The 25,237-nt window shown below is 37.3% G+C and overlaps 1 protein-coding gene across 1 annotated transcript in view; it reads right to left on the bottom strand.

Annotated features, from left to right (window-relative positions):
* Positions 1–25,237, bottom strand: part of LOC130854990 (EGF-like and EMI domain-containing protein 1) — a 536,773-nt gene that overhangs the window by 124,606 nt on the left and 386,930 nt on the right. The window contains 1 exon segment of the mRNA XM_057737807.1: positions 13,939–14,061. Within this exon segment, the coding sequence (XP_057593790.1) occupies positions 13,939–14,061 (123 nt within the window).

The raw sequence follows: 25,237 nt of genomic DNA, 5'->3' as shown, positions 1-25,237 counted from the left end.
TTCCTGCTATTGGTTTATAATCTATGAATCTCATTTGGTAGGGATCAATATGATGAAAGCTTCCAGTAAATATGAAAACATACAATATAAAACTTCCAAATCAAAATTTAAACAATGTCAGACATGAATAAGTCTTGGAACATCTTTCTTTTTACTTTGTTACAAACCATTAGCTTGTTATTAAATAATACAGCAAAAAATTTTAGAGTTTGATGCAAATTCTATGTTCTTAGAATGTATATACAAAGGATTATACTGATTTTGATAAAACTAATTTCAAAACTGTGAAAACTCAAACTACAAAATTGTATATGGTCTGTATGATACTATTGTTTTGGTAAAATAAAATTTATATGGCTAATACTCTGTAATAACCTATATTATTAGGGAAAAGAATCTGAAAAAGAATAGATACATGTGTAACTAAATCCCTTTGCTGTACACCTGAAATGAATACAACATTGTAAATCAACTATACTCCAATATAAAAGAAAAATTAAAAAAGAAAAATTAAGGAAAATCTTTAAAAAAAGAGTCATCAGAATGATTTGTTTTTTGTCTTGATAGATAAAAAAAATCACATAGCTGAATATACATGGGAAAAAAACCCTGCAGCTTCCTGGTGTCTTGACTTTGACAGTCCAAAGTGCCAGGCTGTCTCACGAGCCCAGCCATAAGGCAATAATCCCAACTGGTTCTCCCTGATTTATATATGGCTAACCCATTTTCCACATGGCACTGTACTGCGAGCCCTTTAAATTCTAATTGGTATCTTTTACTTCCTTAAAATGCTTTAACAATAAAGTCCAAACATCCAAACACCCTCCTTTGGAGCAGATGTGTTTGTTTGTTTTAACATAACTGGGTTCAATTGATCAGCTATGCCCCAAAGGCATACCACATATCCACCACTGACAAGCTAAGTATCCTTCCTCAAGTTGCTTAGACCTTCTAAGTCTCATTCTTCACATTGCTAAGAGTGATAACAAGAGCACCCACCTCACAGGGTTTTATGGAGCGTAAATGAAACAGTGAATATAAGCTTAACACTGTGCCCCAGTAGATAACACACACTCCATAAATATTGGCCATTGTTATCATTTAACAACAGGCCCACACTCCCACAGCTAGTAGGTGCAAAGCTGAGATTCTAACTTAGAGCTTTTTGGTGCCAAGGCTAATGATCTTTCTGCTATGCTCTCTGTATATCAGATGTCTTAAGGGAGATTTGGATGAATGCTGGTTCTGATTCAGTTCGCAGCCAAATCCTCTAACACTGGGCCTGGAGTACAGGATCTCTACAATGTCGACCGAAGTGAGACCCATAAGATTTAGACCCCAGACACTGGGGAGGCAAGATTGACCTTCTGTTGTGAAAGCTTAAGAGTCTGACTTGTGTTCTTGCCCAGACAGAAAGCCAGACCACCGCAGCCCAGACCAGCCAGTGCCGGAGTCTACAGAAGAAGCCAACTTTTCTTTCCAAGGGGGAATGCAGAGAATCTTAAATTCCCAAACTTGGGATGAAATAAGATGAAATTAGCATACCACATAGCCTGGAAGAGAGAAGCTTAGCAACGGTTACATGGCATAGGTACTCAACTCCTTTTTCCCCTTTGAAATATAAAGCACACTTCAGCACACTTCCCTATGGTGCTTATTGATTTCAGACCAGTCATCTATAGGGCTTTAAACCTAAGCTTGTGATTCCAAAGCTGTACTATTAACTTCTATGAACCCCAGTTTCGTTATCTTTAAAATGAGAGTAATAATATCTCCCTTTTAAGGTTGTTGTGAGGATTAGAGATAAGATTTTTAAAATCATAGTCATTATTATTACTAATGGATATAGCCAAAATTACTTCCAAATTGTAAGTACTTAGATTCTGGAATTTGATATCTGAATGAATTAATGTGTCTCAAGAAAGAGTATGTGGACTATGCTTGCTCAGCCTCCGGATGACACGTCAACCCAGAGGACCAAGCCTTGAGGAGACTTGCCTTTCCCTGGGAATGATCCACATCTCAGTAGCCTTAATCCACCCAAACCAGCAAGCCTGCAGGGACAGGAGTCATGTGGTCTTGATTGTTAGGTCAATGGTTAGATTCTTGTCTCATGACTACTGAAGAGACGGTCCCTGAAAAGCGTTCCATGTCAGAGTTCAAACCCTTTCCTGCCTATCCCCTTCTTTGACTCAAACTTTAACCCTACTTTGGGCCTATGCTTGCTTATAGACAGCACCTCCACCTGCCTTCAGAACTCAAATTCTCAGAACGTGTGTGTATCCATCAAGGGTTCGGTATGCAGCCTGATTGCTGAATAGTGGCCCCAGCCCTCTCCCTTAGGTTTTGTGCCTTAACTCCTTGTCCTGTGACAAGGAAATGATTGGGAATGACAGCCTGGATTCTGACCACAGTTTGCCCTTGACTTCCATTAATAATCATACATACATCCTGTCTTTACGAACTGGCTGCTCAGCATCAGACTCTAGGCTCTCTCTACAAAACCCTAGGGAGTCTGCCCACTCTTGTGGCGTGGAGGCCAGTCTTTGTCCTCCCAACACCGTCTGGCATTGACAGCAAGACCTGGCATTTCAGAGAACCAACAGGCAAACCATCCCACTGAATGGCAGGTTCATATCTTTTCTAAATCTGGGGTTTAAATTACTGTCCATGAAGCTTTCACAAGAAGGCAGGCGATAAATCTAGACTTGAATTGAGTTAGTTTTATTCCATTTATATTCCATCTACTTTCAAAGATAATTTGAGGCTGTGTACAGCCTAAAACATATCTATAATAGAACCACTAAAGCTATGGTTTAAAAGGAGGGGGAAAGATACAAAAAATAACTGCTGCAACAAAATAAGAACCATGATATGAAGTGCGGTCGAGAAAGCTAAATTAGGAATATAGGTTAAATAGAGCCTCTGCAATTAAGCCTTCAACTTAGTCCTGGGTTTCCTAGGAGCCAAAGCCATGCATTGCATAATTCTTTTTATCTAATAAAGAAAAGCAGATCATAAGAGACGCAAAATGCCCCTACTTCTGAAAAAAGCATAGTTTATTGTAAGGATAGTTATATTTTAAACACTGAATAAATACAGAGTCATTTAATAAAAGTAAACACTTTATTTCAGTCACATGCTAGGTCCTGAGGATGCAAAACAGATCAAAGTCTAGTGGGGGAGACAGACAAGGAGAGAAACCTTTATAATCCATTGTAGGAGGCTCTATTAGAGACGAGCCCTTGGCTCCATGTGGTGTATAATGCAATATTTCACAAGTGCTGTTTTGACACGGTTTTGAAGTCGTGGCTCAAAACCCTCAGTTCCCCTACACAGACTAATTCCCCACCCCAACTACTTCCCTTATCAGACATTCTAGAGTTCAGATACACACAGACCCAACTGCTAGAGGTCCCCAGATACTTAACATTCAAGGATGCCCCCTTGTTCCTTGGGGTTGTGGAATTATTCAAAATACCTAATCCCCAGGAAGACTGAGTTTAACCTAACCGCACCCCACTTGCCATATAGAAGCCACCTCCTACCAACTTGCTTGTTACTCTGTCCCGGGTGTAACCCAATGCACAGCGCTGAGTGGTAAGCATCTCTCTGGAGCTGTAAGTAAGAAAGGTTTTTTTCTTTCATCTATCTGAGTGTCTTTATGTTGTGTCCCACCACTGAAAGAATCTATAAATCTTATAAAACAGGTGACAAATTTGGATTATAAGTAGGGGAGTAGATCTGGTAAGTCTTTTCAGAGGAGATGACTCTAGCCTTTGCCTTGAAAGACAGGAGAAGTCAGATGAGGAGAGGTGGAGAGGAGAGAATATGAGGGGAGAGGGGAAAGTGTTGACTTGTACTCAAACCCAGAAACAAGCATGTGCAGAAGCAAGGTTTGACAGAATGAACGCTAAGACAAAGGTGTAGGTATGTGGAAACTTCTGGTTACATGTAAGGAACTGCAACTTCTCAGTGTGTCTAAGCCTGGAGTATGAAGTACAGAGTAGAAACATGGCAGGTAAGCAGATGTAACCAAGAGTCAGACCCTGAAGCATCTTGTAAGCTACAGTAAGAATTCTAAAAGCTATCTAGAGACAATAAAAGGTTTCAAGGGTGGTAATATAATTTTTTAAGTTACATTTTCAAGAGATGTCTCTGGCAGTAGTTTAGATAATCTATTGAAGGGAGCAAGCGTGAAGAATGATACCAGTTAAGAGGCAATTACAATATACCTTTCTGTAAGAGATTATGAGGGCTTGGATGCAAGTAGTCCCAGTGGAGGCAGCTCTTTGGGGGATGTTGTGGAGGAATTGCCCTTTGGTCTTACTGGGGAGCTTGATGTGTGGAATTGGAGAGAGGAGGAGTCCTGGGTGACTCCAGATGTGCTAGACTGGCCTGGAGAATGAGTGGCCTGAGCTGCCCTTACTACCTAGAGGAGAAGAAAGTTGGGGGAAGGAGGGTGGGAAGGAACATATACTTAATTTCGGGTCCACTAAATTTGCAATGCTGGGGACACCCTCAATGAGAGCCTCAGATCCTCAATGAGGGCCTCAGGCAGTAGCTGGATCTCTGGGTCCAGAGAATAAGGAGAGTCATCTGATTTGGTAATGTTGACTTGGACATCATTCATTTCTAGCGAACTGTAGTAGGTAAAGCTTTGCAAGTGGAAACGATCACATAGGAGAGAATGGAGAAAGGGCCAAAACTAGAACTCTGAAGATCATCAAAATTTTGGAGGTGAGCAGAGGGGAAAGACTATATGAAAAAGGTTAGGGAGTCATCACAGAGATGGAAGAGAACCAACAATCCAAGAAGGAGACATGTTAAGCAAAATGACTGAAAAGTATTCCTTGAAACTATCAGTGAATAATGTATGATAACCCTGGCAATACTAGTTTTAGGGAGGACCTTTGTCTTAATATAGAGAACCTCGCTCCTAACACATCCTTCTTTCTCCTCTATCATCAACCTCTTTCTATCTTAAAATAAAACTCCTCCCTAAAACTAGTTTTGCCAGGGTTATCCAGACATTATCCACTGATAGCTTCAAGGAACACTTTTCAGTCATTTTACTTAAATCTTGAACGTGTTGACCTCGCCTTCCTTCCTGACATTCTCTCCCCGCTGGGTTGTAGGACACAACTTTTCTCCGGCTTCACTTCCATTTCTGTGATGACTCCGTAACCTCTTCTATATAGTCTTTTCCTTCCATCCACCTGCAGAATTTTGAGCAAGAGTCTAAGGGGAGGGCAGGATGGGATCAGCCTGAAATAACAGTAGAACACTTTTCTTCTCAATGAAGAGCAAAGCAGACAGAGCTGAGAGTTAATACCAAAGATTTTAGATGGGAGTAAAAGTTGGGAGGGCCCTTCGCTGATAATTTCTGTTTTCTCTGCAAAATGAAAAGACATGCACTCAGTAATAGATTTTGAAATCATTGAATTAAAAAAAAATGTCTCTATGATTATTGTTGTTAGAAAATGCAAACACGGTTTAAACCATGTGGCTCTTTTCTTGTCAGCCGCTAGAAAACTATACTGGGATATTAGATTTGGATTTAAGTTTTATACGCATATCTGGTATTTGCAAGCACTTAATCCTTCTGCTTCTTTCAGATGGAGGCAGTACTATTTTATGTTGAACGTCTTTTTGCACTTTGGACCCTGTGAAAATGCATAAGCTGCCTAAAGCTTGCTGCCTCCAGTGCTTTTGGAAACAGGGAGATATAAATCTTCAACTCAGTGATAAATGAGAATGAGAATATTTTACCATACAGTGAAAATATAGTTGTGAATATTGCTTTAAAACTCCAAAAGCATTAAAAATGCAAAAAAAAAGAAAGAAAGAAAGAAAGAAAGAAAATTGAAACAGGGCGTTGTTAAAAGAATCAATGAATGTCTGTTTGCTATAAAGCTAGCAACAAAGATGCCCAATACTCTTATCTCCAAAGTAGGTTTATAACTATAGGGTCTGACCCTCCATAATTTTATTTAGTGCTACGCCTATAGCCAACTGCAAGTATAGAACTAATATTAAAATTATGGGCTAATTTTTTTGATCGCTTGCTCTGTGTCAGGCACTGCACTAAGGATTTCACCTGTACTGGAACTTTTCCTCGCTACCTCCTCCATATGGAGAAATGCAGTTATTGAGCAATTAAGTGACAGCTCAAAGAGACACACATTTTATAGGCGATAACTACATGGTAAAGTTAATATTGTTACCCTGAAAAATTGGCACTTTTCCCCCAAGATATGCTGCTTTCAGATTAGCATTATTTTTTTTCACAGTCCTAAATTCCATTCTCTATTTTCATAAACAAATAATTTAAAGAGAAGTTCCCGTATTTCTAGTTGCACAAAATTCAGAATCTCCCATTCTCAGTAGCTTTCTGCATTGATTGGGTGCTCTGAATGTGGGGAAATAAAAAAAGCAGATACATAATAATTATAAATTACTGATTCAAGCCACTGTTTACTGAACTTCAACTATGTGCCAGGTACTGTATTAATCTCTTCACATTTCCGTTCATCCCATACAGGGAGTATTCTGTAATGCACTATGAAATTATTTAGAAATATAAGAAAACAGAATTATTTAGTGCATAAAAGTAGGATTTTATTATTTATTTGATACAATATGTTATTAAAATCTTACTTTTAGAAATATTTTACAAATATAACTAGGAAAAATTCCTAGAGATTATTCTGAAGGAAAACCTGTGAATATACTTTCCACATAGAGACAAAGAAGGAAAGAAAAGGCAACAGGCAAGGATGAAGACCACTGTGTTGAAATTTCATCACTTTGTTTTGTTTTGTTTTAACCTAGGATACAGAAGGTAGAATTTATCATACTGCTCAGTTCAAGAAAAATTCTTATCACTCCCCAGTCCCTGGAAGGGCCACTCTTGTTTCATTTATTCACTTTTAGCCCAGAATACACTCTCAGTCTCCCCCATTCCCCTTTCTAGGGTGTTAAATACATTCCTCTATATAAGGTTTGTGTCCTTGTACAATGTACAATACAATATTGATTTTTGTGAATTATTATTCTGGTTATATTAGGTATAGATACAGATAGAGAGAAAGATAAAGAGATAAAGATGATATGAACTCTGAAGATCAGAGATTAAGAAACTGGGCCAAGATCACACAACTCTTATACGAGGCAGTAGAATTGAGACCTCAGTCTGTCTCTATCTAAAACTGTCAGTCTTACCTTTCCAAGTCTGAAGACTGTAGAAAAACTGTAGAAAAAAGAGATTTCTAAATGCATTCCTAAAAGCCATTGGATTAGGAAAAAGGTTTTAAATAGGGTTAATTTTCAACAAAATGTAGAAAAACTTGGGAAGCTCATGATTTTTTTTCAAGGCCACAGATAGGGGACAAGGAGGGCAGAGGAGCAGTGTTCCTTAAATTTAACTTTGGGGAATTAAATTTATCACCTACCACATAAAGGTGATTAATATTGCAAGGGCGATGAGTTTGATAATGACTGAGAGATGCCATCAACCTGACAAACTAAACAATTTTTTTTAACCTGACATAGCCCTATTCAAGACATCAGCTGTCATCTGAAATGAATTCTGTTTCTAATTTGTCTTCATAAATAATGCAACTAATTGAAAGGTAGTTACAATGAAAGTCTTTAACTGCTTTCATCTCCAATTTGAGGGCAATCTCTTTGCATTCCCTAGAAAGAATCTTGCCCTCCTTTTATCAAGTAAAACTTAGACATCACTAATCAGAACACTGAGATCAAAAACAAAAGAATCCATTGTGTAAAGACCACCACATCTAATAGTTTTCTCAATCCTTTTTTTCTAAGTTTAACATTATCTTAATACGTGAAACATAAAAATCTGATGTAAGAAAATTTATTCAAACTCAAAATTTTACTAATAATATCTATTTAATCAAGCTTCCAGGTTGTACACCTACCCTTTTCTTGCCACCTAACTTCTGTTTATTTAGAATTAAAATATAACCTCTGATTCTACTAAGTTGCACTCTTCATCACACAGAAAAATCTTTGGTTTACAGCTCCCAGGTAATCTTTCTTCTTTCTTCCCACCAACCTCATTTAGTAAGAATAAAAAGGAACCACTGAACAAAAACAGTTCCTGACCATTTCCAGCAAGTGGAAATAAAGAATTCTTGTATTAAAGATGAAAATAATTAAAATGTTGTTTATCTGAGGTTTTTCTGTGCAGACACCAGTGATTCCATTTATTTGTGAGTACAGATGTTAATAGACCTATGTGCTGAAGGCATGAAAGAGAGGCAAGAGAACTATGCAAGCATTAAAACTTTCAATCATTTAATTATTTCACCCCTCTGGGAAGGCTAATTTCAACAAATATAGCAGAGGAAGGACATGATTATGAATGGAGATTTAAGCTGAGCATGTTTCACAAGGTTGTTATAAAAAAAATGGAAAAACAAAGATTTTGTGAGGTATACCAAATTACAGCTAAAACCTTACAAGTTACTTGAAATGCAGATTACACAGCTAAATACAGAAAAATTTGAGTAATATAATTATTTTGGTATCTAGCCTCTGGCTGTTAAAAAATATCCACTGGCAATAGAAGGAGTTTAATCTACATTATAATTACTTATCTTTAGTCATAACTACTAAGGTCTGCCTCTCAACAATGAGAACATCTTCAATTCAAAGCTATCAAAAGATAATGTATTTTGTCCCAAGTCCAAAAGCTAGAAATACTGCAGGTTTGAGTTTTTCCCCAACAAGCAGCTCCATCTGGGTAAAGTCCTTAGATCATTTTACATTCTGTTATAGTAACAGCTAACATTTAGCTAATACTTGCCAGTTATTGTATAGGTATTGACTTTTGTCTAAAAGCAGAAGAATCCAATGGAGATAGACTAGAGAAGGGGGAGTAAAGGAGAAGAGATGAGTACACTAGTCTGCTTGGGCTGCTGTAACAAAATACCCCAGCCTGGGTGGACTTATCAATTTATTTTCTCACAGTTCTGGAGGCTGTAAAGTCCACAGTCAAGGTTCTAGTAGGTTCTGGTTTCCAGTCAGGGCTCTCTTCCTGGCTTCAGATGACAACCTTCCAGCTAGATCCTGGTATGGTAGGGAGAGCAAGCTCTCTGGGTCTCCTCCTATACAGACACTAATCCCAACATGAACATCTTCCACCCTCATAAGCTCATTTAAACCTAATTAACTTCCAAAGACTTCACCTCCAAATACCATGACATTGGGACTTGGGGCTTCAACATGTGCAGTTGGGGGACACAATTCAGTTCACAGCAAGGAGAGAGGAAGATGATCGAAAGTCAGAACTGGGTCATAAGGATGTAAGTTCAGAGAGGCAGCAGTCAGAGGTGAAAATTGTGCTGTCAGGAAGTCAAGAGGAAGATTTAGAAAAATGAGTGGTTAATAGTGTCAGAGGCCGTTGAGAAAGGCATGGAAAAGACTCCTCTGAAAGCTGATAATTAGAAGGTCATTAGTGTCTTTCATTTGGTCTGAAGCCCAATTGCACACATATAAAACTATATGTTATAAGGTGCCATTAAGGCAACACTAAATTATATGGTATTAGAAGAAAAGAAGGAATGCTTTTGGCTGGGTCACCAGAGAAGGTTTAACAGGTCAGCTGATACTGAACATGGAACATGCTAAATAGAGTTTTGACAGGTGGAGACTTGGTGAGAGAGTCTAGGTTAAATAAGGTAAGGTGTGGAAATGGAAAAGGGCAGAGCTGACGTGGAGAATTGAGAGTAGCCAGGTTTGTTGGAGCATATGATAGAAATGTAAGAGAGAAGAGATAAATTTGTACTTATAGGGTGATAATATAAGGTGGATTTCTTACATCAATAGCTACTATGAAAATACATTATTTTAACCCTCAGCTCTACTTACTAAAATAGAATGTAAGAATTTCACTTCGCAGCACCTTTATGATTTTTCTTAGTCTTTTAAAATATTTATCAGAAATTATTTTAAAGCATTTGATTAGAAGTGAAATTAGCCAGAGTTTTCTGAAAACTACTTTTCCTTTTTTCAGAGTGAAAGTTACTTGATTTCTTTGCATCTCAGACTTCTTATCTCTAAAGATTAGGCTGAATCTCTCAGATTAGGCTGAATTATTCCTTGGATTCCTCCAAAATATGATCCTATGATATAGCAAACAGTACTTTCAAAAAGGCACCATAGTGTAATTATTATTTTCATTAAAAACATTTAAATTAGGCACTTATTTTTATTAAACTTGATATAAAATTCTCACACACATGTGGGACTTTCTAAAGTCTAAGTTCTTTATATACGTCTCAAATAAAATTAAAGCTTTATAAAATAATTATTTCACAGAATACAATGGAGTAAAAAAAAATACAGGTTAGTAGATGATATATAATAAATTAGTAACTTTGGGAACTCCATAATATTATAATGCTTTAGAGATGCAGTAACGTTAAGGTCACGTTGTCCAATTTCTACGTTTAACACATGAGGAAACCAGACTGTATGGAGATTAAGTGATTTGCTGGAGGCCACGTGCCAACTTGGATTCCACTGTGCCACTGTTCCGAGCTCGTGGATAAGAGTCAATGGTGGACTAACACGAATATTTCTGTCTTTCTGATGATTGCTAAACCCTGGTTTCCATTTCTTAAGCTGTTGGTTTCCAAATAAAGAGAAATTTAAAAGCATATGTATTACTTAGTAATATCTGTATTAATGGAGACCACTGAGAGCAAAGCAAATCTGGCCAAAATTTCATTTTTGACTGCTTTTCTCTACTATGTCTGGACCGTCCACCAAACAAGTGTAACTGTGCTGCTTGAGGACAAGGACCCAGACCTCTGGCTCAGAATCCCATTATAAAGGAAGATGTAGGGAGAAGCAGTCATTGACCAGCTTAGCCTCGGACTATGTGACAGTGTCCTGAGACTGTATCATGATATAACAGTATCGTGAAATCCTCCCATATATATACCTTTTAAAGAAGCACCATTATAAGGACAAAAATTATATGGGGAATATTTTGAAGTGTCACAGATGCCTTTAAAAATATGATGAAAATAACAGGCCCTTGCCACCAGAAAAAATGATGTGCATTCCAAAAATCTGTAAACAAATTCAGGGGCTCAGACTAAGGGTCGCTGAGGCCAAGATCCCTAGTTTTACTGGGATCACATTTTATCAGCAGTCCAGACAATACTTTACGGGCAGCCAAGTGGCCTGTACACTGTAGCTGGATATTATGAACGCTTTCTCTTACACCACTTTGTACAGTTTTATCATTCTGGCAGAGGCTGACTAGTAACTTCTGGCCTTATGTCACCCCATGCGCACAGCCCTTAGAGAGGAGACACTTTCCTGAAATAAAGTCAACTTAAACTCCGTAAGGGTTTGGAGTACGAGAAGTTTACCACAGCTGTGATGAAGAGAAAGTGCAAAAAGCATCACAGGCTCTAGCTCAAAAAGTCATACTAGCCTAGGCTTATGACTAATGGGCAGAATGGGGCAAAGGACGGGAAAGAAGGTAGAGAAGGAAGAAGGAAGAAATGGAGGCAACTAATTTCAAAGACCCTAAAGTGGAATCATAACATTCCATAACTCCATCTTCTCTTCTATGACTCTGCCACGGTTATGATTAGTTTCTGTCTACTACAATTTCTTGGTAAGATCAACCACCATCCTCAGTTTCCTGCCAGGTAACAAATCCCAAAGGGAAAGTGAGCTGATTTAATTGTCCTGTTTTTAAAAATATCTGAGCCTTCCTACAGTATTACTCAAAATACAAACCAATGTGAGACTCAGTTCCCTACAGTACACCCCTTCTTTCAAAACAAATAAGCAAACAGTTCTTATCCTCAAGCTCACCTTTTCAGTATTCAAATGCAAAGTGCTTAAATTCTTCCTGAGTTCATTTTAACAAGACTGCTGTAATTGTATCAACTGAGATTCTTAGGACCATTCTTTGAAACCAGAACTTTAGTATATTCATGTGAGAGAGGCATGGAAACTTCCACAAAGGTCAATTGCTGGACTCCCAGTCCAGTACTTCTGTAGAATGACATTCAGGGGGTTAAAGGCATTAAAATGATTGCAATCATGAAATCCATATTTCTCATTAGCTTATTTTTTAATTCGTACACTATGTTGAAATTCGGCAAAGGAGAGGATCAGCATGTGGAGCTGCAACTATGCTATCGCCATAGTGTCCATGTGTTTGTACAAGAGAAATAGGCTTTTAACGAATAGAAATAGAAACAATAAAACATAATATTCTTATCCAAGTCCACTTTTGACCTGATGTCACGGAAACAAAAATTGGAAAATTCCAGAGCAATGATGGTGAGCAACAAGAAAAGAGCTTCATGATTTTACTAAGAAATAGCTAATAACTGCCAGAGTTTAGAAAATTAATTATACCTGAAAATATAACTTCGTTGGTTACTAGAGTGTTTACTTTGCCTTATCGCAAAGACCAGATATCATAGATTTATATAATTCATTACTTTGCAAAATATTTTTATATCAGACACAAAAATTCACCAGCTCAACCTTTACCGATAAATATCACATCTGCATGTATTGGTAATCCGGCTCCTAAGCATTTTGTGACTGAGAGAAGTTAGAATGGCAGTTTAAGAATATTACCAGCTGAAGTCTTTACAGGTTGGGGATGGAGATGGGATGGGAAAGAGACTGCTGTTGCAACAAGCAGTAATTTTGCAAAAAAAAAGGGACTATTTCGGGGATTACACACGTGCTGCTGTCCCACCACTCGTGTCTGTCGTAGATACAATCATTATGACACTGAGTTCCCTGGATATGAAGGTATGGCTTCTCAACTTGGGAAAAGTCCTTCTTTTGCTCTCAAAATCTTCATTTTCTCATATCAAAATCAGATCAATGATTAGGACATTTTCCCCTGTTTCCCCTGGCTTTCTCTCATTTCCTATAAGATTTGTTAGGAAAAAGAGGGAGTCTATGTTATAAAGTTAAGCATAACTGGCTGATTTCTATCCCAAATGTCATAGCTATAGAATACTCATAAAATGTTAATAATTTTGAGTAGATGGACAAGTTAACAAGCCCTATGTAAATTAAACCAGCGATTAAGTTGTGTTGTATAAGGTGCTACACTTTCAACATAATAGATATTTTTTAAAGGGACCTGGAGATGAAATCAGAACGTGCTTGATGCCATTCAATGAAAAAAACAGTTTTATATTAATTACTTCAGTTAAAAAAAATAACATTTATAAATCATACAGGAAGCACTGTGTTTTAAAAGTTATTCTATTTTTTCATTTATACATACCCATTTTAGCAAATTTATAAAATTCAGAAACATATGAAGACTTACCATAATAATTCTACCATCCCAAACTGATATCTAAGAACATTCTGGTACACAATATGTGTATAGTAACCTCGGATTTAATGAGCGCAGTTTTAACTACACTTGAGCAACCCTAAACTCCTTGGTTGATAATCTGTTACAATTTTTGCTGTTATAATCAAGACTCCAGTTCTGAGTCTGGTTTGAAATGAGTGAACATTGTACTAGTGATTGTGATAGCTCAGCGCCCTGTCTTTATTGTGGGTCTGTGCTGAACTTGTTGTATATAAGCAATAATGAATAAATTTATACTTTACTGCATGTGGCAGAAATGACATGCTATGGAAATAGTCGCACCTTTGGGGATTCAAGTTTTGCTTGTGAATGTTAATTTCTATATGTTCCTTCCCTGTCTTTTTTGTCTTTTAGTCTTTTAATAGCAAACTATCTTTTTTTGTATTCTAAGAGATAGAATTGTACTTGAAAACTGTCAGCTTCTATAGATATTTTTTTACAATAGAAAAACCTTTTCTTTCTGCCCCTACATGAGCAGGTCGATTTTCATTGAAAATGACTTCAAGCTGATTCTAATATTTACTCACTTATGCAGGTGCGTTCATCAGCATGGAGTCTGTATCCCGTATCACATTCACAGTGGAAGGTGCCCAGAGTATTAATACAGCGCTGCTGGCAGCCTCCATTCACCACGGCACATTCATCGACATCTAGAGGAGGAAGACAGATGGCCAGGATTACAATGTCATTCCAATGTCAGCTTCAGAAAAGTGGCACAATATTTCTTTGATACACAGTATGTGTTTTATTGCACAAAGGCACCATCTCTGTTGCCACAAATCTTTGCCTGTTTGATCCGTTTTACTCCACAGTATAAACAAGAAAATGTAGATAGAAATTTTATTGAGCTTTTTAAAGCCCAGCAAAGACGAGCACGGGGATTGTCTCACAATTTTCTATTTTTCACATCCTGATTAATTAGACAGATCCAAGATACAGCTATTTCCTTGGGGAAGGGAACCTGGAGAGAAGAATTACAATGAGCTACTCTATCCGGAGCAGCACACACGAGTAGATAAACACCTATTATTGGTCTGATGCTGCTGAATAAAGTCAGTAATAGAGTTAAGACTTTGACTCTCCTTCTCATGGGCTCTGGTGGACATCAGGGCAGAGATAGATAAATTCAAATAAAGCCATGGTTTGGAGTTCTTAAAAGCACATCGATACATTTGCTCCATTAACTCAGATTCTTGCTTATCACTCAGGGCTCCATTTTCTTAAATACTTAGCATGTTTATGTGTGAAGTTACATTAATTTAGAATAAATGACAAGAGGTCGAGACTCAAGGTCCCTTATGTCTTATGATCAGTCAAGGTTATGATAAACAAATATAATATTTGTCTTCTTTGGAAAGGAAAATCAATTTATCTCTCAGAACTTACACTTCCTTGTACCCTGTATAATCAGTTCTGATGTATTTAAAATCACAACAAGAAAATATCCACAAACATAAGGAAAGCTTTTCAGATAATCATTGATTTAAGAGCTTCTAAATTTTCTTCTTTGGAGAACTGTTTTGTAACATGGGTCAAAGTAAACATCAGACAGAGAGGTCAGGATTTAGCATGCACGTATCTCACGCAGGGGATGTCCCTGACTCCCCTGGCCCCAATTCCAGACATTTCTGGCAAGGAATGTTGATTATGAGTATTCTTTACATTGAGTGAGATTTAATTCCACAGGTCAAGATCCTTACTCAAGGAGACATCAATAGTGGGAAGGAATGCCACTGCAATGTTTCATCATAGGACCTTTTCATGCTGAAATCCTAATGAATGTTTTGTACTGTAGTAAAAATTAGGGCATTTGACCTGAGAGAAGTGAAAGAGTTTTGTTTTACTTAGCGTTGTTTTTTTATGAAAAAGAAAAAAATTATGAACAATATAAATCACAAAAATAAGTCCCACATTTTAAAATTACTAGTTTACTATATTAAACACATTTTACACAGTCTAGTATTTTCCTTCTAAAATTAGATATTCTGGAGTAATTTTTGATATTTTAAAAGGAATCTTATTATAAGAAGTACTGACTTTTCAAAGTATTAGAATTTTTATTAAATTTTGAGTGTATGATAAACAAACCACTCAGTTTTTCCATATAAAATAATATCAAATCAGAATTCTCCATTTGTAACTTGTACTTTGTTCAGGGCTTTAATATTTATGCTACCTAAATTTTTACCTTTCTAGCTTTAGGGTATTATTCACAGGGTTGAGATATCATTTTGAATCTTAGTTCTGTTAACCCCTGAATTTAGATATCCTTCCCATGTCTTTTACTTTAGACATACAAATAAAACACTTAATTCCTGAGTCATGTGTTTTATCAACAAAACAATCAACATATCAGTATTTGCCATGATCAAAATTTTTTATAATATACCATATATATGTATTTAAATACATTAAAAATGTCTTAGTGTGCACAGATAAAATAATTACTTCTGAGGAGGGAAGGAAGGTATCTGGCTGAGTAGAACACAGGATGAGTGTGTTGGACAAGAAATTTTATCCACATTCTAATTTTTCATGAGAAAGTTATTCAGGTACTCCTTGTGTATTAAAAAGTGATTTTAAAGAAAGAAGAGTAATAAGATCACCTCCCCTTCCCCTTCAAGCTTCAAGAATTTTCTGGCAAAAGAAACCAAGTTAGTATAAAAAGGAAAACTCACTGGGTTCATTCCAAAGATAAGAGTGGACATTGATTTTAAGGATGAGTGTTCTTTCAGTATGTTTTATTGTGTTCATATTCTTAATCTACCCCAGAACTATAATTAAAGTGCTATAATCTATTAGAAATACACACACAAACAAAAGCAAACCAAACTTCCTCTGTACATTGAGTCGGGTAGTCTTGGGGAAAATATCTTAGTGTTAAAACTTATTAACCTGTCATTTTGCCTCTCTGAGACTCAGTTTCCTCATCTGCAAGATGGGATAATAATGACTACTACATGTACTATGCTGTATTTATGTTTTCCTTCTCTATTCATGCATAAGATTTGGGAATAGATTGCTAACGCTTGAGATTATATGTAGAAATCAAACAGGCAATGATAGAAGTACTGAGCAATATGGGAATTCAGGGAAGGGAAAATGCATTTGGGCTACAGTGATAAGGGGATGTTTGAGGTAAAAACTGAGAACTGAATGCACGGAGAAAAAGATGGGTAATCCAAAGGCGCAGAGGTTTAAATGTGCAGTGTCTGAGATTCAGTATTTAGACCTGTCACGCTGGTGAATAAGGTTGGCAAAAGAAAGTAAAGTTGATAAACAAAACTAAAATCTTCTTTTAGTTAATTTAGATAGCAAAGTGTTCCTCTTTTTAATTTACAATACAATACACGTCTGGGCAGGTTGAGACATAATAGGCTGTGTTCACACAGTAGCTAAGAAAACTTATTAACAGTTAAAAAAATCAATCATTTATAGAGTGGTACCAAATGCAGAGTAATTGGTTTGACTTTCTTCTTTTTGGTCCTTTAAGAATACACGGGATTTATTGATTGTTTGGGCATTGTGTAACCTATGGTTCTCAAATTTGGCAGTGCCTTAGAATCACTTGGTGAGCATTTAGAAATACCCGTCCCTTGGTCCTGCCCTTAAAAAGTCTGATTTAATTAGTCTGGGGTAAGACTTGGGAATCAAATATTTTAAAAGCACCTTTAGTGATTCTAATGTGGAGCCAGAGTCCAGATCCCTTGATGTAGTTAATGCTTTAATCGCCTAGAGATCTCGTTACAATGCAGATGCTGATTCAGTAGGTCTGGGGCTGAAGGGCCAGATTTTGCATTTCTAATAGATTAAAGGCAATTCTGAAGCTGCTTGTCTCTGGACCATACTCTGAGTAGTGAGCCCAGACATTCCTCTGTTCAACTGTAAATGTCACATGGGTCACAAACGTCATGATTTGGCTCAACTTCTCAGCTGTTTGACCAACACAGACCAATTCAGTCCAAACAGATGAATCAATATTCTGACCAAAATAGTGTGTGTATACACATACATACATACATATACATTAAATTATTTACCAAAAACCTCTGAAAATAAAGCACCCATATTTCCCACAATATTCGCTCAATAACAGTAGTTTTAAGACAATTTTAACATTATCTGTTATAAGAAATTACTTTCTTCTGTACAGCATGGAGGACATTTTAGTTCTTTTCTGATGGAATACCTATGATATAGGATAAAACCGGGTTAAATTGCCATGATATTAGACACTCACGCTGAAGCTGTCACAAGTGATTTTCTTTTCCATCAAGTTTCTGCCCAACGGAGTTAAAAACCAGAAATGTCAATATTACATTAAAATGTTATTATCAAGTATACTTCATGTGAAGAAACCATTTCTCCAAAATTTCTCTCAGTTATATCTTCATGTTAGATGCATACGGAAAGCCCTGCCCTTAGAATTGGAGCTCCAGGACACTTCTGGGAATAATGATAAAGTGATTAGAATTTTTTTAGCATTACCACTGTGATATGGACCAAGGATTTGATGATTTTTATACTGTAAAAGAATGTCAAAAAAGAATCAACTATGTCTGCTATTTTTCCTTTTTAATGTCCTTTCTGTAAATATTTCTGCTGTATTTATCCCCCTAACTGCTTCCCCAGACGGTCACAGAATATAATAGCTTAAAAGAATTCACATTACTATCAAATGTATTTTGCACATAAAAGCTTCCTGAGACAACAATGATCCACTTTTGTTTCCAGACACTCAAGACTGTTTCATATTATTTTTTTAGAGTATGCAGCCAGAGTAAGATAAATTATTCTTCCATTTGCCTTTTAATATACTGTTCTCAGAAACCTGTTGATTGGAAGTAAGTGTTGCTTTATGTTAAAGATTGCAATATAGAAGTGTTAGGTTTGAAGGAAATATTAAAGGGTATGTTGCAGACTCCCCTAGATTTTCTGTGTGGCTTTATTTTCACTCTGTTCTACTATTCCACTTTCACTCTGATAGGCAACACTGCTGACTTTTCACTTGTATCTTAATTCTGTAGTTCCTGATCAAATGAACTCCTTAAGGTCAAAGATCTGTTATAGTAAGCATTTTCTGGCATAAAGCTGATACTCCATAAATGTTCTATGAATGAATGAATGGTTTGAGAGCCATCCACATCATTTAGTCTTCTTATCCACCCATATTCATCAGTGGTATTTCTTAGAAATGGGCTCTGTTCACCCTTGCAATAGACTATTGATGTCTGCTTTTGATGCTTCACAAGTTGCTTTAAAAAGTCCAGGGCACAGAATAATTTTGGTTTGCTAATGAACAAATTAAAACCGTGTCTACAGGGAATATTCACTGGTTGGCTGTTTGGGATTTATCCATTTTACTTCGTCACTGATACTCAATAATTATCAGGTTTTCCTTTGGGAAATTTTATCCCTGTCATTGTAGAGAAACCATATAGATTATATGGGATTGATGAACACCACTCCTCTCTCAAATCTGAGGTGGATTTTTCTTGGCATAAATCTACCTCCATCTGCTACAGTGACTGGAACAGGTAATGTCTTCATTAGCATATGACTGTCTCAGAAATGAATGAATTAGTTCAGATGTGATCCAATTAGCATGAATCTCAACATATAGGTTGGGAACCCTGGGACATAGAGGCCCTGTTGCTCTGGAAATTGTAATGTGTATATGTGAGCCATTATGCAGTAGCCATTTGGCTTCCATGAATGAAGCTACACTAGAGATAAAGCCAGCAAACAGGACAGAGCTGAAGGACTAACAGAATAAGAAGTGGAGCCCTGATTGCACTATGCCTGAAACCCTCCTACCTCTGACCTTCTCAGTTAAGTAATTCAATACTCTCCCTTTTGTGGTTTAAACATTTTAAGTCACATTATTCTGTTGCTTGTAAAAGAAATCATCCTAATTGATGCATGCATACTGAAAAGTGGATGTGCAGGAGGAAGTTACCGAGTGCAGCTCAAACTTAGTACACCACTTGCCAAAAAGATTTATTGTCCTCCAATCAGTAAAATGTTTTAATCTATATTTCATCAGGGCTTGGGGAAAGTCATGTAGTTCTTTCTTGTAACATTATTGGAGCAATTATAAACTGTCAAGATTCTAATGAATTTGAGGATTTGTCAGAATTTTGGTTCATTTTTATTATAAATATTAAGGGTTTATCAAACTGTGTGTGCAAAGATGAGATATCTGATAGTGTCAGAGAGGTTGAAGATGACTTCTTGAATGGTTTCCTCACAATTGTTCTGTGAGTGATCCTTTTTATTTGGTCTGTGTAGAGTAAGGATTAAAGCAAAAAAAGATTATGCTAAAAATTTGGCCAGGGCCTGATTATGGAGGGTCTTTTCTGCCATGATAAGGGATCATGTCTTTATTTTATAGACCATGGGCACCAGCAGGGGGAAGGATAGATTAAAGAAGTGGGAGACCAATGACAGGGAAGCCAAGTAACAACAATTGCCACAATCCAGATGAAAGATGATGGGGGCTTGACCTAAGCTAGTAGCAGTGGAAATAGAGAAATGTGAGCAGATATAAAACAGGTTAAGAAGAGAAAATCAAAATGATTTGGTTATGAGCTGGATGTGATGGAGAAGAAAGAGTCAAGTTCGACAAGCCTCCTAGATACCTTCCTCCACAACAGGGCAGACAGCAGTATCAAGCAGTGTCAGCAGTATTTCATCTTGTGGAACTGAAAACCACAGCCACAGAAAGATAGAGAAAATGAAAAAGCAGAGGACTTTGTACCAGATGAAGGGACAGGATAAAACCCCAGAAAAACAACTAAAGGAAGAGGAGATAGGCACCCTTACAGAAAAAGAATTCAGAATAATGATGGTGAAGATGATCCAGGACTTTGAAAAAAGACTGGATGCAAAGACTGAAAAGTTTACCAAAGACCTAGAAGAATTAAAGAGCAAACAAACAGAGATATGCAACACAATAACTGAAATGATAAATACACTAGAAGGAACCAATAGCAGATTAACTGAGGCAGAAGGGTGAATAAGTGAGCTGGAAGACAGAATGGTGAAAATCACTGATGAGGAAAAGAATAAAGAAAAAAGAATGAAAAGAACTGAAGACAGCCTAAGAGACCTCTGGGACAATGTTAAATGCACCAACATTCACATTATAGGGGTCCCAGAAGGAGAAGAGAGAGAGAAAGGACCTGAGAAAATATTGGAAGAGATTATAGTTGAAAACTTCCCTAACATGGGAAAGGAAATAGCTACCCAAGTCCAGGAAGCGCAGACAGTGCCAGGCAGGATAAACCCAGGGAGAAACACGCCAAGACACATAGTAGTCAAACTGACAAAAATTAAAGACAGAGAAAAGTTATTAAAAGCAACAAGGGAAACACAACAAATAACAAACAAGGGAACTCCCATAAGGGTAACAGCTGATTTCTCAGCAGAAACTCTGCAAGCCAGAAGGGAGTGGCATGATATATTTCAAGTGATGAAAGGTAAGAACCTACAACCAAGAATATTCTACCCAGCAAGGATCTCACTCAGATTCAATGGAGAAATCAAAAGCTTTACAGACAAGCAACAGCTAAGAGAATTCAGCACCACCAAACCAGTCCTACAACAAATGCTAAAGGAACTTCTCTAAGCGGGAAACATAAGAGAAGAAAAGGAACTTCAAAAACAAAAACAAAACAATTAAGAAAATGGTAATAGGAACATACATATCGATAATAACCTTGAATGTAAATGGACTAAATGTGCCAACCAAAAGACACAGACTGGCTGAATGGATACAAAAACAAGACCCATATATATGCTGTCTCCAAGAGACCCACTTCAGACCTAGGGACATATACAGACTGCAAGTGAGGGGATGGAAAAAGATATTCCATGCAAATGGAAATCAAAAGAAAGCTGGAGTAGTGATACTCATATCAGATGAAATAGACTTTAAAATAAAAAATGTTACAAGAGACAAGAAAGGACATTACATAAAGATCAAGGGATTCATCCAAGAAGAGGAGATAACAATTATAAATATATATGCACCCAATATAGGAGCACCTCAATACATAAGGCAAATGCTAACAACTATAAAAGAGGAAATTGACAGTAACACAATCATAGTGGGGTACTTTAACACCCCACTTACACCAATGGACAGATCATCCACACAGAAAATTAATCAGGAAACACAAGCTTTAAATGGCACAATAAATCAGCTTGATATAATAGATATCTATAGGACATTACATCCAAAAACAGCAGATTACACATTCTTCTCAACTGCACATGGAACATTCTCCAGGTTAGATCACATTTTGGGTCTTAAATCAAGCCTTGGTAAATTCAAGAAAATTGAAATCGTATCAAGCATCTTTTCCGACCACAACACTATGAGATTAGAAATCAATTACTGGAAAAAAACTGTAAAAAACACAAACATGTGGAGGCTAAACAATGTGCTACTAAATAACCAAGAGATCACTGAGAAATCAAAGAGGAAATCAAAAAATACCTAGAGACAAATGACAATGAAAACACAACGATCCAAAACCTATGCGATGCAGCAAAGGCACTTCTAAGAGGGACGTTTATAGCAATACAATCCTACCTCAAGAAACAAGAAAAATCCCAAATAAAAAATCTAACCTTACATCTAAAGAAACTAGAGAAAGAAGAGCAAACAAAACCCAAAGTTAGTAGACAAACTGGGACATTTGTAGAGACATGGATGGACCTAGAGACTGCCATACAGAGTGAAATGAGTCAGAAAGAGAAAAACAAATATTGTATATTAACACATATATGTGGACTATAGAAAAATGGTACAAATCAACTGGCTTGCAAGGCAGAAATAGAGACACAGATGTAGAGAACAAACATATGGACACCAAGTGGGGAAAGCAGGGAGGGTTGGGGGGGAATGAATTGGGAGATTGGGATACCAAATTGTACACTCTAAATATATGCTGTTTATTGTCTGTTAACTGTATCTCAATAAAAGTTCTTCCAAAAAAAAATTGACTGAGGCTTTACTCAAAAAAAAAAAAAAAAAAAGGAGTCAAGGTCAACTGACTTGAGCAATTGGATGGATGGTTGTGGCATTCACCACATTCACCAAAATAGTACAGAAGAAGGGACTTTTGATACTAGAAGAATAGCTCAGTTTTGGACATCATGATTTGATTGGCAGGTAAGATGGGAAGTTAGGGATACATATATAGTAGGCAATTGAGTATGTGGACTAAAATCAGGAGAAAAATATGGGCTGATTTTTCAGCTACCATGTATCTACCTACACAAGTCTAAACTCAGCGGTCATCCTTGATATTTTCCCTTCTGTCACCCATATTTAATGTGATACCAAATTTTACTATATCAAAATTATCTCCTAAAGCATCTCAAATCTGTCCACTTCTCATGTCCACTGACACCACTCAAATCCAAACTAAAGCCCCCCTCCCACATTCCCCACTGGGTCCTCCAACATCTTTATGCTGCACCAGAGTGATGTTTCAAAAACAAAAATCTGATCGTCACTCACTCCCTCACTCCTGTCTCAGCTTTATACCCTTCAATTCTTTCCCATTGCTCTCGGGATTAAACTGAACACCAATATGGTCTGGAGGCCCTTGTGCGGTCTGGCGGCCCTTGTGCGATCTGGCCTCTACTTCCTTTTCCAATTCTTTCTTGCTATTCTTTTCCCCTTACTGTGTTTTAGCAACACTGCTCTTGTTTAAGTTCCTTGAATACTTTGTACTCTCTTTTATTTCCTCCTCTCCTCCTTTACCTAGTGAGTATCTGTGCATCCTGTTGATGTCTACCCAAGCACCACTACCTTAAGGAGGCCTGCATTTCTCCTTCACCCTAGGTCAGATTGATGTGTTATACTTCCTTAGGGCTATCTTCCTTTCTTTTGGAGCCATTAACTCATCTATAGTTTTAGAGTCAAATGTGTGACTATTTGTTTTATATCAGCTTTCCCTACTAAAGACTAAGTCCCATGAGGGCAGGAATCCTGTTGGTTTCACTTACAATAGTTACCCCAGTATTTGGCATACAGAAGATGTTCTAAAAATATCTGTTAAAAAAGTAAATGAAAAGGTACAGAGTATTGGCATCTCCATATAGATAGTAATTCAAGGCACAAGAGTGGATAATGTCATTAAGTGAAAGTCTGTAGATAAAGAAGAGAAAGGAAGCTAACAGAGGACTCTGAGGGATATCAACATTTAAGACAGCCTGAGACAGAACACACAAATCTGACCAAGAATGCTGTCCAGACAAGTAGGAGGAAAACCGAGATAGTCTGGCATCATGGAAGCTGAGGGAGATGGAGTTTCAAGAAGGAAAAAGTGGTCAACACAGGGATGTCACATAGGAACTTAAAAGTGCCCAATGGATTTAGCAACAAGAATTTCATTGATGACACTGATGAGGAGGACGAGGTAATAATAACCTTCCACCTAACAATCACTGAACATGGACAGTGTGCCAGGCACTGCTCTAAACTCTTCACACTTGTTAATACATTTAATACTCAAAACAGCCCTATGAAGTAAAGACTGCTATTTCTCCTCCCTACAGAGGAGGAAGCTGAGACTTAGAAGGCTGTTTCAATAGAGTATTAAATTGATCCCAGATTGCAGTGTGTTAGGTTTAAGAAGAAGCAGGAGGCAAAGAAATGGAGACAGAAAGTTAAGACACATATTATAATAAGTTTGACTGTTAAGAAAAGGAGGTTGTAATTAGACAGGAAAGTGTGGTAGAGGGAGAGAATTTTTAAGGTGGACCAGATTTGCAGTAGCTTAAGTACGGATGGGAAGGGACCAATAAAGAGGGTTGACTTAAAAATATAAGAGAGGGACCTCTCAAATTACTGAGAATCCCAAATCATATTAGTGCATTCCAAGAGAAAGTATATGCTGGGAGAAGAACTCCATCCTGGGCCCTGAGCATCCTTACATCTTTTATGTCTGATCACTCTTTACCCAAACCATTTTTTGGGCTGCGTCTGCACAAAGAGATGAGCTAACGTCTCCTCTGAGAAAACAAACAGGCTTGTTTCCACTGACTCTAAAAGTTGTAGATTCCCCAAGCTCAGTGTTTCCCTCTTTTAATGCAACCAATTGATGTGTAGGCATCTATAATGAGCCCTTTGTGTCACTGCTATGGGATTTGGGGTGGGGGGGAGGCGGGGGCATGGGGAATTGACACAAACAAATGAAGCTCTGGCTACTACTTTTGCCAGGAATAATAAAGTCCTTTGTTTCTGACCCAGGACTCTCATGTCTTCTTGACAGAAGAGCATCTGTGAAACAGTTACAGGCTAACTGGTTAATGTAAAAGTAGGGTAGAATCTGAGACCCTGCACAGTCCTTGACTGTATACAGAACAGAAATCACACACATAATCATCTGTTACTCTGGGTTACAGAGAGCATGTGCACTGCAGAGTGGAAGGACATGTGCAGTTGCAGAGATGTTCCTGTTTTCTCCTTGTTCCACTTATGCCTGTTGATTGCTTGTAGCCTTGAAATTATTAGTAAAGCATAATACTGGATAGATCTCTTATTTTCCTGGGCCTGATGTGACAAGCTAATCCTTTGTGTTAGGAAGGAGGAAGGAAAAGATGTCATACTTGCGTGCCTGCATGAGATTTTAAAGAACATCAAGAACACAAATACCCAATCCAGGGAACCAACAATTTTACTATATTGTTAGCTCCCTGAGGGCAGAGATGGTATTTTGCTTATTTCTGTATTTCCAGGACGTAAGTCAGTGCCTGGTCCGTAGTATGCACACTAAATATTTGTTGAAAAAGTGAAAAATAAAAGGG

The sequence above is a fragment of the Hippopotamus amphibius genome, chromosome 6 (assembly GCF_030028045.1).
Source record: "Hippopotamus amphibius kiboko isolate mHipAmp2 chromosome 6, mHipAmp2.hap2, whole genome shotgun sequence".
In the NCBI taxonomy this organism is placed as follows: domain Eukaryota; kingdom Metazoa; phylum Chordata; class Mammalia; order Artiodactyla; family Hippopotamidae; genus Hippopotamus; species Hippopotamus amphibius.
Note: the sequence above shows the minus strand (reverse complement) of the source record. Positions and strands in the feature narration are given on the sequence as shown.